The sequence below is a fragment of the Oncorhynchus gorbuscha genome, linkage group LG21 (assembly GCF_021184085.1).
Source record: "Oncorhynchus gorbuscha isolate QuinsamMale2020 ecotype Even-year linkage group LG21, OgorEven_v1.0, whole genome shotgun sequence".
Taxonomy (NCBI): domain Eukaryota; kingdom Metazoa; phylum Chordata; class Actinopteri; order Salmoniformes; family Salmonidae; genus Oncorhynchus; species Oncorhynchus gorbuscha.
Window position 1 is genome coordinate 5,119,343 of NC_060193.1, and position 15,000 is coordinate 5,134,342.

At 50.3% G+C, this 15,000-nt stretch overlaps 1 protein-coding gene across 1 annotated transcript in view; it reads left to right on the forward strand.

The window, feature by feature from the left end:
* Nucleotides 1–15,000, forward strand: part of dysf (dysferlin, limb girdle muscular dystrophy 2B (autosomal recessive)) — a 241,551-nt gene that overhangs the window by 104,552 nt on the left and 121,999 nt on the right. Inside the window, exons 32-34 of the mRNA XM_046320433.1 lie at nucleotides 3,068–3,145; nucleotides 13,132–13,313; nucleotides 14,732–14,750. Coding sequence (XP_046176389.1) covers nucleotides 3,068–3,145; nucleotides 13,132–13,313; nucleotides 14,732–14,750 — 279 coding nt within the window. The remainder of the gene's footprint in view (nucleotides 1–3,067; nucleotides 3,146–13,131; nucleotides 13,314–14,731; nucleotides 14,751–15,000) is intronic.

Here is a 15,000-nt window from a genome sequence, read left to right on the forward strand (position 1 = left end):
CACCACTACTCCCCTGCTACCTTACCTGCTACCCACCACTACTCCCCCTGCTACCCACCACTACTCCCCTGCTACCTTACCTGCTACCCACCACTACTCCCCCTGCTACCCACCACTACTCCCCCTGCTACCCACCACTACTCCCCCTGCTACCTTACCTGCTACCCACCACTACTCCCCTGCTACCCACCACTACTCCCCCTGCTACCCACCACTACTCCCCCTGCTACCTTACCTGCTGCCCACCACTACTCCCCCTGCTACCCACCACTACTCCCCTGTTACCCACCACTACTCCCCCTGCTACCCACCACTACTCCCCTGCTACCTTACCTGCTACCCACCACTCCCCCTGCTACCCACCACTACTCCCCCTGCCCTTACCTGCTACCCACCACTACTCCCCCTGTTACCCACCACTACTCCCCCTGCTACCCACCACTACTCCCCTGCTACCTTACCTGCTACCCACCACTACTCCCCCTGCTACCCACCACTACTCCCCCTGCTACCCACCACTACTCCCCCTGCTACCTTACCTGCTACCCACCACTACTCCCCTGTTACCCACCACTACTCCCCCTGCTACCCACCACTACTCCCCCTGCTACCTTACCTGCTACCCACCACTACTCCCCCTGCTACCCACCACTACTCCCCCTGTTACCCACCACTACTCCCCCTGTTACCCACCACTACCCCCATGCTACCCACCACTACTCCCCCTGCTACCCACCACTACTCCCCCTGCTACCCACCACTACTCCCCCTGCTACCCACCACTACTCCCCCTGCCACCACTACTCCCCCTGTTACCCACCACTACTCCCCCTGTTACCCACCACTACTCCCCCTGCTACCCACCACTACCCCCTGCTACCCACCACTACTCCCCTGCTACCTTACCTGCTACCCACCACTACTCCCCCTGCTACCCACCACTACTCCCCTGCTACCCACCACTACTCCCCCTGCTACCTTACCTGCTACCCACCACTACTCCCCCTGCTACCCACCACTACTCCCCCTGCTACCTTACCACTACCCACCACTGCTCCCCCTGCTACCCACCACTACTCCCCCTGCTACCCACAACTACTCCCCCTGCTACCCACCACTACTCCCCCTGTTACCCACCACTACTCCCCTGCTACCCACCACTACTCCCCCTGCTACCCACCACTACTCCCCTGTTACCCACCACTACTCCCCTGCTACCCACCACTACTCCCCTGTTACCTTACCTGCTACTCACCACTACTCCCCCTGTTACCCACCACTACTCCCCTGTTACCCACCACTACTCCCCCTGTTACCCACCACTACTCCCCTGTTACCCACCACTACTCCCCTGTTACCCACCACTACTCCCCCTGCTACCCACCACTACCCCCTGCTACCCACCACTACTCCCCCTGCTACCTTACCTGCTACCCACCACTACTCCCCCTGCTACCCACCACTACTCCCCCTGCTACCCACCACTACTCCCCCTGTTACCCACCACTACTCCCCCTGTTACCCACCACTACTCCCCTGCTACCCACCACTACTCCCCTGCTACCCACCACTACTCCCCCTGCTACCCACCACTACTCCCCCTGCTACCCACCACTACTCCCCCTGCTACCCACCACTACTCCCCTGCTACCCACCACTACTCCCCCTGTTACCCACCACTACCCCCTGCTACCCACCACTGTTACCCACCACTACTCCCCTGTTACCCACCACTACTCCCCCTGTTACCCACCACTACTCCCCTGCTACCCACCACTACTCCCCTGCTACCCACCACTACTCCCCCTGCTACCCACCACTACTCCCCCTGTTACCCACCACTACCCCCTGCTACCCACCACTACTCCCCCTGTTACCCACCACTACTCCCCTGTTACCCACCACTACTCCCCCTGTTACCCACCACTACTCCCCCTGCTACCTTACCTGCTACCCACCACTACTCCCCCCTGTTACCCACCACTACTCCCCCTGCTACCCACCACTACTCCCCCTGTTACCCACCACTACTCCCCCTGTTACCCACCACTACTCCCCTGTTACCCACCACTACTCCCCCTGCTACCCACCACTACTCCCCCTGCTACCCACCACTACTCCCCCTGCTACCTTACCTGCTACCCACCACTACTCCCCTGCTACCCACCACTACTCCCCCTGCTACCCACCACTACTCCCCCTGCTACCCACCACTACTCCCCCTGCTACCTTACCTGCTACCCACCACTACTCCCCCTGCTACCCACCACTACTCCCCCTGCTACCCACCACTACTCCCCCTGCTACCTTACCTGCTGCCCACCACTACTCCCCTGCTACCTTACCTGCTACCCACCACTACTCCCCCTGTTACCCACCACTACTCCCCTGCTACCCACCACTACTCCCCCTGCTACCTTACCTGCTACCCACCACTACTCCCCCTGCTACCCACCACTACTCCCCCTGCTACCCACCACTACTCCCCCTGCTACCCACCACTACTCCCCCTGCTACCCACCACTACTCCCCCTGCTACCCACCACTACTCCCCCTGCTACCCACCACTGCTACCCTGCTACCACCACTCCCCCTGCTACCTTACCTGCTACCCACCACTACCCCCACTACCTCCCCTGCTACCCACCACTACTCCCCTGCTACCCACCACTACTCCCCCTGCTACCCACCACTACTCCCCCTGCTACCCACCACTACTCCCCCTGCTACCTTACCTGCTGCCCACCACTACTCCCCCTGCTACCCACCACTACTCCCCCTGCTACCTTACCTGCTGCCCAACACTACTCCGCCTATGGCCATTCTTTCTTTTACTCTGCCGCTGTACCTCCACCCCAGTAGACATGCTGTTCCCTCTATGGTCTATAGTGCTATTATATTATTGGTTATTGTCATTGTTTTGTATTTCACTTAGCCCTGCATGTTGGAGCTCGATACCTATGATTTCTCACTGTACCCTGCAATCACACCTGTAACCCTGGACTTGTGACTATCTCAACCCTCTTTTTCTCTATATATGACGCCAAGGTGTGTGTGTGTGTTTCAGGTGGGACTCGCTACCACCTGCGCTGTTACCTGTACCAAGCCAGAGAGCTGCTAGCCATGGACAAAGACAGCTTCTCAGGTAGTCTGGTTACTAAACGACCAACTCTGATGTGGCTTCCTCTCTCCTCTCTGTAACTGAAACTTTGGTTGTGCTACTCAGAACTGTGGAATGAGGCAAGTGTGTTCTTAAAGACCTACTAGTTGAACCCTAGATGACCTCATATTAAACTAGTTGAACCCTAGATGACCTCATATTAAACTAGTTGAACCCTAGATGACCTCATATTACACTGATTGAACCCTAGATGACCTCATATTAAACTGGTTGAACCCTAGATGACCTCATATTAAACTGGTTGAACCCTAGATGACCTCATATTAAACTGGTTAAACCCTAGATGACCTCATATTAAACTGGTTGAACCCTAGATGACCTCATATTAAACTGGTTGAACCCTAGATGACCTCATATTAAACTGGTTGAATGTACACAAATCCTACTCCTGTTCAACCCCTTGTCAAAGTGAGTCCCTTCCGTGGGAGAGTCAGAGACAGACATGAGTTTGTAGGGAACACATTGGGAATCTTTATGAACCCAGCGTAGAGGTCCCAGCGTAGAGGTCCCAGCTTAGAGGTCCCAGCTTAGATGTCCCAGAGGACAGGTCCAGGTCCAAGAGGACAGGTCCCAGAGGACAGGTCCCAGAGGAGAGGTCCCAGAGGACAGGTCCCAGAGGAGAGGTCCCAGAGGAGAGGTCTCAGCGGTGAGGTCTCAGCGGTGAGGTCCCAGCGGTGAGGTCCCAGAGGAGAGGTCCCAGAGGAGAGGTCCCAGAGGAGTCCCAGCGGAGAGGTCCCAGAGGAGAGGTCCCAGAGGAGAGGTCCCAGAGGAGAGGTCCCAGAGGAGAGGTCCCAGCGTAGAGGTCCCAGCGTAGAGGTCCCAGCGTAGAGGTCCCAGCGTAGAGGTCCCAGCGGAGAGATCCCAGCGGTGAGGTCCCAGAGGAGAGGTCCCAGAGGAGAGGTCCCAGAGTAGAGGTCCCAGCAGACAGGTCCAAGAGGACAGGTCCAAGAGGAGAGGTCCCAGCAGACAGGTCCAAGAGGAGAGGTCCCAGAGGAGAGGTCCCAGAGGAGAGGTCCCAGAGGAGAGGTCCCAGAGGAGAGGTCCCAGAGGAGAGGTCCCAGAGGAGAGGTCCCAGACAGATATTAATGAAAGAGTAAAAAAAAAAAAAAAATAGCACATGAATTAAAATAGATTCAGATCAGCACGGGATGGAAAACTGAGAGAAATAGGGAAGAAAGAAAGAAACATTTAGAGGTATAGTTGAGTGATGCAGAGAAGGAGAATGAAAGAAAGAGATTGAGAGGGGGAGAGAAGGAGAGAAAGAGGGAGAGATAATATTGTTTTTCTTCTTTAAGTGGAGATTATGGAAACTGTAGCTACTGTGTGTGTGTGTGTGTGTGTGTGTGTGTGTGTGTCCGTGAAACTTAACTAGGGGTGAGTGAATCCAGCGCTGTAGTGATTTATAATTCTGCTCTGAGATCCAGATTCACACACACACACACACACACACACACACACACACACACACACACACACACACACACACACACACACACACACACACACACACACACACACACACACACACACACACACACACACACACACACACACACACACACACACACACACACACACACACACACCAGCCTTCGTAACGGCCCAGATGAGTTGATGGATGGGGTAGATTATGTATCAAGCAGTCTTACTGTGTGTCAGGCTCTTTCAGCCCTGCAGATAGATTAAACACAATCAAAGGATTTCACTTCAAGGGCCTCCTCTCTCTCTCTCTCTCTCTCTCTCTCTCTCTCTCTCTCTCTCTCTCTCTCTCTCTCTCTCTCTCTCTCTCTCTCTCTCCCTCTCTCTCTCTCTCTCCCCTCTCTACCTCTCTCTCTCTCTCCTCTCTCTCTCTCTCTCTCTCTCTCTCTCTCTCTCTCTCTCTCTCTCTCTCTCTCTCTCTCTCTCTCTCTCTCTCCCTTTCTCTCTCTCTCCCCCTCTCTCTCTCTCTCTCTCTCTCTCTCTCTCTCTCTCTCTCTCTCTCTCTCTCTCTCTCTCTCTCTCTCTCTCTCTCTACCTCTCTCTCTCTCCTCTCTCTCTCTCCTCCTCCTCTCTCTCTACCTCTCTACCTCTCTCTCCTCTCTCTCCCTACCTCTCTCTCTCTCTCTACCTCTCTCTCTCTACCTCTCTCTCTCTCTCTCTCTCTCTCTCTCTCTCTCTCTCTCTCTCTCTCTACCTCTCTCTCTCTCTCTCTACCTCTCTCTCTCTCTCTCTCCTCTCTCTCTCTCTCCTCTCTCTCTCTCCTCTCTCTCTCTCTCCTCTCTCTCTCTCTCTCTCTCTCTCCTCTCTCTCTCTCTCTCTCTCTCTCTCTCTCTCTCTCTCTCCTCTCTCTCTCTCTCTCTCTCTCTACTCTCTCTCTCTCTCTCTCTCTCTCTCTCTCTCTCTCTCTCTCTCTCTCTCTCTCTCTCTCTCTCTCTCTCTCTCTCTCTTTCTACCTCTCTCTACCTCCCCTCTTTGTCCAACTGAACCCTGTGTTTTGAGGGTAACTACCCCCTCCAGTTATTCCCCTCTCCCCTCGTTTTGGGGGCTCCTGTACTCAGTCCTTACCCCTTCCCTAATTCCCAAATCTGGGAGTGTTTATTTACCCACTGATTCCCGATGTGGCCCTGACTGACTGTGTGTGCAAGCCTGCACGTGCGCGGCTTTGTGCGTGTGTTGTTATTGCCTTTCCCCCCCTTGTGAGAAGCCAAGTAATTTCTTATATAGTCCGGGGGAGGCCCCCGAGCGAGACGATGGAGGGACATCAACGACTTCGGAATGCTGAAAAGCCTGGAGCGACAGTCTCGGAAGTTTATTATTCCAAGCCACGTAAAGACCCTCGGAGAGGAACGTTTCAGTCTGGGAAAAAAAAACAGAAGCAGTCCCAGCCTTGATTAACCTCAACCCTGTATAGAGTTTCAAAGCTACCGGTAATTTGTCAAAGTTTCCGGAATCTTCCGTAATTTAACATGTAATTGATGGCAATCTATAAAACACTTTGACAATTTATACTTCAATACATTTTTTTGTTTAAATTCACATGTAGAATTAATTTGTTAAATCTGTGTCCATATTGTCTGAGTTTCTAGTAAAAAAAAGACTGTATGGTTCAAGAGAAAACAGCCCCTTCCCCCTTTATAAAATAGAAAATCTAATCAACTATGGCAATTTCAATTAAACATGCAACTCTTCCAACTGTTGACTTTCGTCACATCTGCCACCAAATATTTACAACAAAGACATTGACAAATAGATGTAAATGTAAATAAAATATGAATAATATTTCATGCCGAAACCCTCAAATTAAACACCAATGGTATTCAAGTTGATAGTTTATATTTAGGGTAATGTTTTACAGATTTGTTTTTTACTTTAAAATCATCTTATCCCCAGAAAAGATTCAGTTCGTCGGGTCATGGGCTCTACAAGGTGTCAAGCGTTCCACAGGGATGCTGGCCCATGTTGACTCCAATGCTTCCACAGGGATGCTGGCCCATGTTGACTCCAATGCTTCCACAGGGATGTTGGCCCATGTTGACTCCAATGCTTCCACAGGGATGCTGGCCCATGTTGACTCCAATCCTTCCCACAGGGATGCTGGCTCATGTTGATTCCAATGCTTCCACAGGGATGTTGGCCCATGTTGACTCCAATGCGTTCCACAGGGATGTTGGCCCATGTTGACTCCAATGCTTCCACAGGGATACTGGCCCATGTTGACTCCAATCCTTCCCACAGGGATGCTGGCCCATGTTGATTCCAATGCTTCCCACAGGGATGTTGGCCCATGTTGACTCCAATGCTTCCACAGGGATGCTGGCCCATGTTGACTCCAATGCTTCCACAGGGATGCTGGCTCATGTTGACTCCAATGCTTCCACAGGGATGCTGGCTCATGTTGACTCCAATGCTTCCCACAGGGATGTTGGCCCATGTTTACTCCAATGCATTCCACAGGGATGTTGGCCCATGTTGACTCCAATGCTTCCCACAGGGATGTTGGCCCATGTTGACTCCAATGCTTCCCACAGGGATGTTGGCCCATGTTCTGCAGTTGTGTCCAGTTGGCTGGATGTCCTTTGGGTGGTGGACCGTTCATGATACCTACGGGAAACTGTTGAGTGTGAAAAACCCAGCAGCGTTGACAAACCGGTACGCCTGACACCTATTACCTTGTTCAAAGGAACTTAAATATTTTGTCTTGCACTGGTCTAAAGTAATGCACTATATAGGGAATAGGGTGCCAGTCCTGATCTAAAGTAGTGCACTATATAGGGAATAGGGCCTTGGTCTATAGTAGTGCACTATATAGGGAATAGGGTCCTGGTCTAAAGTAGTGCACTATATAGGGAATAGGGCCCTGGTCTATAGTAGTGCACTATATAGGGAATAGGGTGCCAGCCCTGGTCTAAAGTAGTGCACTATATAGGGAATCACACTACCCCATAATGACATCATAATACCCCATAATGACATCACACTACCCCATAATGACATCACACTACCCCATAATGACATCACAATACCCGATAATGACATCACACGACCCCATAATTACATCACACTACCCCATAATGACATCACACTACCCCATAATGACATCACACTACCCCATAATGACATCACAATACCCCATAATTTTTTATATTTTTATATCACCTTTATTTAACCAGGTAGGCCAGTTGAGAACACCTTTATTTAACCAGGTAGGCCAGTTGAGAACACCTTTATTTAACCAGGTAGGCCAGTTGAGAACACCTTTATTTAACCAGGTAGGCCAGTTGAGAACACCTTTATTTAACCAGGTAGGCTTGAGAACACCTTGGTAGGCCAACAAGTTCTTCTTTTTGCAACTGCGACCTGGCCAAGATAAAGCATAGCAGTGTGAACAGACAACACAGAGTTACACATGGAGTAAACAATTAACAAGTCAATAACACAGTTGAAAAATAAGAAAACAAGGGGAGGCTATATACATTGTGTGCAAAAGGCATGAGGAGGTAGGGGAATAATTACAATATTGCAGATTAACACTGGAGTGATAAATGATCAAATGATCATGTACAGGTAGAGATATTGGTGTGCAAAAGAGCAGAAAAGTAAATAAATAAAAACAGTATGGGGATGAGGTAGGTGAAAATGGGTGGGCTATTTACCAATAGACTATGTACAGCAGCAGCGATCGGTTAGCTGCTCAGATAGCAGATGTTTGAAGTTGGTGAGGGAGATAAAAGTCTCCAACTTCAGCGATTTTTGCAATTCGTTCCAGTCACAGGCAGCAGAGAACTGGAACGAAAGGCGGCCAAATGAGGTGTTGGCTTTAGGGATGATCAGTGAGACACCTGCTGGAGCGCGTGCTACGGATGGGTGTTGCCATCGTGACCAGTGAACTGAGATAAGGCGGAGCTTTACCTAGCATGGACTTGTAGATGACCTGGAGCCAGTGGGTCTGGCGACGAATACGTAGCGAGGGCCAGCCGACTAGAGCATACAAGTCGCAGTGGTGGGTGGTATAAGGTGCTTTAGTGACAAAACGGATGGCACTGTGATAAACTGCATCCAGTTTGCTGAGTAGAGTGTTGGAAGCAATTTTGTAGATGATATCGCCGAAGTCGAGGATGGGTAGGATAGTCAGTTTTACTAGGGTAAGTTTGGCGGTGTGAGTGAAGGAGGCTTTGTTGCGGAATAGAAAGCCGACTCTTGATTTGATTTTCGATTGGAGATGTTTGATATGAGTCTGGAAGGAAATTTTACAGTCTAGCCAGACACCTAGGTACTTATAGATGTCCACTTATTCAAGGTTGGAACCATCCAGGGTGGTGATGCTGGTCAGGCGTGCGGGTGCAGGCAGCGATCGGTTGAAAAGCATGCATTTGGTTTTACTAGCGTTTATGAGCAGTTGGAGGCCACGGAAGGAGTGTTGTATGGCATTGAAGCTCGTTGGGAGGTTAGATAGCACAGTGTCCAAGGACGGGCCGGAAGTATATAGAATGATGTCGTCTGCGTAGAGACTGATCAGGGAATCGCCCGCAGCAAGAGCAACATCATTGATATATACAGAAAAAAGAATCGGCCCGAGGCTTGAACCCTGTGGCACCCCCATAGAGACTGCCAGAGGACCGGACCGCATGCCCTCCGATTTGACACACTGAACTCTGTCTGCAAAGTAATTGGTGAACCAGGCAAGGCAGTCATCCGAAAAACCGAGGCTACTGAGTCTGCCGATAAGAATATGGTGATTGACCAAGTCGAAAGCCTTGGCCAGGTCGATGAAGACGGCTGCACAGTACTGTCTTTTATTGATTGCGGTTATGATATCGTTTAGTACCTTGAGCATGGCTGAGGTGCACCCGTGACTGGCTCGGAAACCAGATTGCACAGCGGAGAAGGTACGGTGGGATTCGAGATGGTCAGTGACCTGTTTGTTGACTGGCAGGGCAGGATGGATATAGGTCTGTAACAGTTTGGGTCCAGGGTGTCTCCCCCGTTGAAGAGGGGGATGACTGCGGCAGCTTTCCAATCCTTGGGGATCTCAGACGATATGAAAGAGAGGTTGAACAGGCTGGTAATAGGGGTTGCGACAATGGCGGCGGATAGTTTCAGAAATAGAGGGTCCAGATTGTCAAGCCCAGCTGATTTGTACGGTTCCAGGTTTTGCAGCTCTTTCAGAACATCTGCTATCTGGATTTGGGTAAAGGAGAACCTGGAGAGGCTTGGGTGAGGAGCTACGGGGGGGGGCGGAGCTGTTGGCCGAGGTTGGAGTAGCCAGGCGGAAGGCATGGCCAGCCGTTGAGAAATCTTCCCTTTAAAACCCTGTATCCTCCCTTTAAAACCCTGTATCCTCCCTTTAAAACCCTGTACTGTATCCTCCCTTTAAAACCCTGTATCCTCCCTTTAAAACCATGTACCATCCCTTTAAAACCCTTATCCTCCCTTTAAAACCCGTATCCTCCCTTTAAAACCCTGTATCCTCCCTTTAAAACCCTGTATCCTCCCTTTAAAACCCTGTATCCTCCCTTTAAAACCCTGTAACCTCCCTTTAAATCCCTGTATCCTCCCTTTAAAACCCTGTATCCTCCCTTTAAAACCCTTATCCTCCCTTTAAAACCCTGTATCCTCCCTTTAAAGCCCTGTATCCCCCTTTAAAACCCAGACAGCCCTTTAGAAAAGGTTATCCTCCCTTTAAAACCCTGATTAGATGGTGTGCCCTGTTTGCACACAGACAGCAGAAGGAAGGTTGATGTGTGTTTGCCATGAGGTTAGATGGTGTGTGTTTGCCATGAGGTTAGATGGTGTGTGTTTGCCATGAGGTTAGATGGTGTGTGTTTGCCATGAGGTTAGATGGTGTGTGTTTGCCATGAGGTTAGATGGTGTGTGTTTGCCATGAGGTTAGATGGTGTGTGTTTGCCATGATGTTAGATGGTGTGTGTTTGCCATGAGGTTAGATGGTGTGTGTTTGCCATGATGTTAGATGGTGTGTGTTTGCCATGAGGTTAGATGGTGTGTGTTTGCCATGAGGTTAGATGGTGTGTGTTTGCCATGAGGTTAGATGGTGTGTGTTTGCCATGAGGTTAGATGGTGTGTGTTTGCCATGAGGTTAGATGGTGTGTGTTTGCCATGAGGTTAGATGGTGTGTGTTTACCATGAGGTTAGATGGTGTGTGTTTACCATGAGGTTAGATGGTGTGTGTTTGCCATGAGGTTAGATGGTGTGTGTTTGTGTTTGCCATGAGGTTAGATGGTGTGTGTTTACCATGAGGTTAGATGGTGTGTGTGTGTTTAGCATGAGGTTAGATGGTGTGTGTTTACCATGAGGTTAGATGGTGTGTGTTTGCCATGAGGTTAGATGGTGTGTGTTTGTGTTTGCCATGAGGTTAGATGGTGTGTGTTTACCATGAGGTTAGATGGTGTGTGTGTGTTTAGCATGAGGTTAGATGGTGTGTGTTTACCATGAGGTTAGATGGTGTGTGTTTACCATGAGGTTAGATGGTGTGTGTTTACCATGAGGTTAGATGGTGTGTGTTTGCCATGAGGTTAGATGGTGTGTGTTTACCATGAGGTTAGATGGTGTGTGTGTGTTTAGCATGAGGTTAGATGGTGTGTGTTTACCATGAGGTTAGATGGTGTGTGTTTACCATGAGGTTAGATGGTGTGTGTTTACCATGAGGTTAGATGGTGTGTGTTTGCCATGAGGTTAGATGGTGTGTGTTTGCCATGAGGTTAGATGGTGTGTGTTTACCATGAGGTTAGATGGTGTGTGTTTACCATGAGGTTAGATGGTGTGTGTTTGCCATGAGGTTAGATGGTGTGTGTTTACCATGAGGTTAGATGGTGTGTGTTTGCCATGAGGTTAGATGGTGTGTGTTTACCATGAGGTTAGATGGTGTGTGTTTACCATGAGGTTAGATGGTGTGTGTTTGCCATGATGTTAGATGGTATGTGTGTGTTTACCATGAGGTTAGATGGTGTGTGTTTGCCATGATGTTAGATGGTATGTGTGTGTTTACCATGAGGTTAGATGGTGTGTGTTTGCCATGATGTTAGATGGTATGTGTGTGTGTTTAGCATGAGGTTAGATGGTGTGTGTTTACCATGAGGTTAGATGGTGTGTGTTTGCCATGAGGTTAGATGGTGTGTGTTTGCCATGAGGTTAGATGGTGTGTGTTTACCATGAGGTTAGATGGTGTGTGTTTGCCATGAGGTTAGATGGTGTGTGTTTACCATGAGGTTAGATGGTGTGTGTTTGCCATGAGGTTAGATGGATGGTGTGTGTTTGTGTTTACCATGAGGTTAGATGGTGTGTGTTTGCCATGAGGTTAGATGGTGTGTGTTTGCCATGAGGTTAGATGGTGTGTGTTTACCATGAGGTTAGATGGTGTGTGTTTGCCATGAGGTTAGATGGATGGTGTGTGTTTGTGTTTACCATGAGGTTAGATGGTGTGTGTTTGCCATGAGGTTAGATGGCGTGTGTTTACCATGAGGTTAGATGGTGTGTGTTTGCCATGAGGTTAAATGGTTGGTGTGTGTTTGTGTCTAGGTTTTCCACAGGCCATCAGTTCAGAGAGACGATGTTTCCTAAAACATCTAGGTTTTCTACAGAGCCGTACATCTCTCTTTTCAACCCATCCTCCCCCTGTCCTCCAGAGCCCGACATTCAGGGAAACAAGTAGAACCTAAAACCTAAAATAGTTACTCTGCGGTCTCCAGGAGAAGAGGCAGGAGGAGAACCCTTTGAAGAACCCTTTTGGTTCCAGGTAGAACCCTTTTGGGTTCCATTTTGGGTTCCATGGGGACAGCCAAAGAAGCCTTAATTCTAAGAGTCTATACCATAATGTCCTTCCTCCACCAGTCCCGGATTCAAACCTGGTTTAAACCCCTCCCTCTTTCTCTCCCTCTCCCTCTCTCTCTCTCCCCCATCCCTCTCTCTCTGTCTCTCCCCCTCCCTCTCTCTCCCTCTTTCTCCCTCTCTCCCCCTCCCTCTCTCTCCCTCTTTCTCCCTCTCTCCCCCTTCCTCTCTCTCCTATCTCTCCCCCTCCCTCTCTCTCCCTCCCCCTATCTCTCCCCCCCTCTCTCTCCCCCTCTCTCTCCCGCTCTCTCTCCATCTCTCTCCATCTCTCTGTCCCGCTCTCTCTCCCCCTCTTTCTCCCCCTCTCTCTCCCGCTCTCTCCCTGCTGCTCTCTCCCCTCTCTCTCCCTCTTTCTCTCCCCCTCTCTCCCACTCCCTCCCTCCTCCTCTCTCTCTCCCCCCTCTCTCTGCTCTCTCTCCCTCTTTCTCTCCCCCTCTCTCCCGCTCTCTCCCGCTCTCTCCCTCCTACTCTCTCTCTCCCCTCCCTCTCTCTCTCTCCCTGCTCTACCTCCCCCTCTCCCTGCTCTCCCTCTCTACCTCCATACTCTCCCTGCTCTCCCTCTCTACCTCCCCCTCTCCCTGCTCTCCCTCTCTACCTCCCTCCCCTCTCTCTCTCCCCCTCTCCTCCAGATTCCTATGCCATAGTTTCGTTCCTCCATCAGAGCCAGAAGACTGTGACTGTGCGTAACACGTTGAACCCCACCTGGGACCAGACCCTCATCTTCTACGAGGTGGAGGTGTTTGGAGATGCTGATGTGACAGAGAGAAGCCCTCCTAATGTCGTGGTGGAGCTGTACGATCAGGATACATATGTGAGTCTGTCAATATTCATGAATTGACCAATATTTAATTCAAGCGAGCAAGTAAGTAGGCAGACAAGCAACCAGGCAGGTAAGCAGGCAGACCATAAAACAGGCAGGTAAGAAGGCAGACAAGAAAACAGGCAGATAAGCAGGCAGACAATAAAACAGGCAGATAAGCAGGCAGACAATAAAACAGGCAGATAAGCAGGCAGACAATAAAACAGGCAGGTAAGCAGGCAGACAATAAAACAGGCAGATAAGCAGGCAGACAATAAAACAGGCAGGTAAGCAGGCAGACAAGCAAACAGGCAGATAAGCAGGCAGGTAAGCAGGCAGACAAGCAAACAGGCAGATAAGCAGGCAGGTAAGCAGGCAGACAAGCAAACAGGCAGATAAGCAGGCAGACAATAAAACAGGCAGGTAAGCAGGCAGACAAGCAAACAGGCAGGTAAGCAGGCAGACAATAAAACAGGCAGATAAGCAGGCAGACAATAAAACAGGCAGATAAGCAGGCAGACAATAAAACAGGCAGGTAAGCAGGCAGACAAGCAAACAGGCAGGTAAGCAGGCAGACAATAAAACAGGCAGGTAAGCAGGCAGACAAGCAAACAGGCAAACAGGCAGATAAGCAGGCAGACAATAAAACAGGCAGGTAAGCAGGCAGACAATAAAACAGGCAAATAAGTAGGCAGACAAGAAAATAGGCAGATAAGTAGATTGGCAAGCTAACAGGCAGGTAGGCAGGTAAGTAGATAATCAATCTGATAACTGATTTCATCATGCATGGGTCTTCCTGTGGGCGACTGTCATGTCATTCCCCTCCGATCCCATAGGGGGCAGATGAGTTCATGGGTCTTCCTGTGGGCGACTGTCTTGTCATTCCCCTCCGATCCCATAGGGGGCAGATGAGTTCATGGGTCTTCCTGTGGGCGACTGTCTTGTCATTCCCCTCCGATCCCATAGGGGGCAGATGAGTTCATGGGTCTTCCTGTGGGCGACTGTCTTGTCATTCCCCTCCGCCCATCCACTTCCTGTGGGCGACTGTCTTGTCACCCCCCGATCCCATAGGGGCAGATGAGTTCATGGGTCTTCCTGGCCTGTCTTGTCATTCCCCTCCGATCCCATCAGATGAGTTCATGGGTCTTCCTGTGGGCGAGTCTTGTCATTCCCCTCCGAGAACAGATGAGTTCATGGGTCTTCCTGTGGGCGACTGTCTTGTCATTCCCCTCCGATCCCATAGGGGGCAGATGAGTTCATGGGTCTTCCTGTGGGCGACTGTCTTGTCATTCCCCTCCGATCCCATAGGGGGCAGATGAGTTCATGGGTCTTCCTGTGGGCGACTGTCATGTCATTCCCCTCCGTCCCATAGTTTGTCTTCCTGTGTGTGTCTGTGTGGGCTGTCTTGTCATTCCCCTCCTATCCCATAGGGGGCAGATGAGTTCATGGGTGTGTGTCTGTGTGTCTCTGTGTGTGTCTCTGTGTTTTCTCTGTGTTTGTCTGTGTGTGTGTTCTCTGTGTGTGTTCTCTGTGTGTGTTCTCTGTGTGTGTCTGTATCTGTCTGTTTGTATCTGTGTGTATCTGTGTGTTTTCTCTGTATCTGTGTGTGTGTCTGTATCTGTGTGTGTCTCTGTGTATCTGTGTGTGTGTGTGTGTGTGTGTGTGTGTGTGTGTGTGTGTGTGTGTGTGTGTGTGTGTG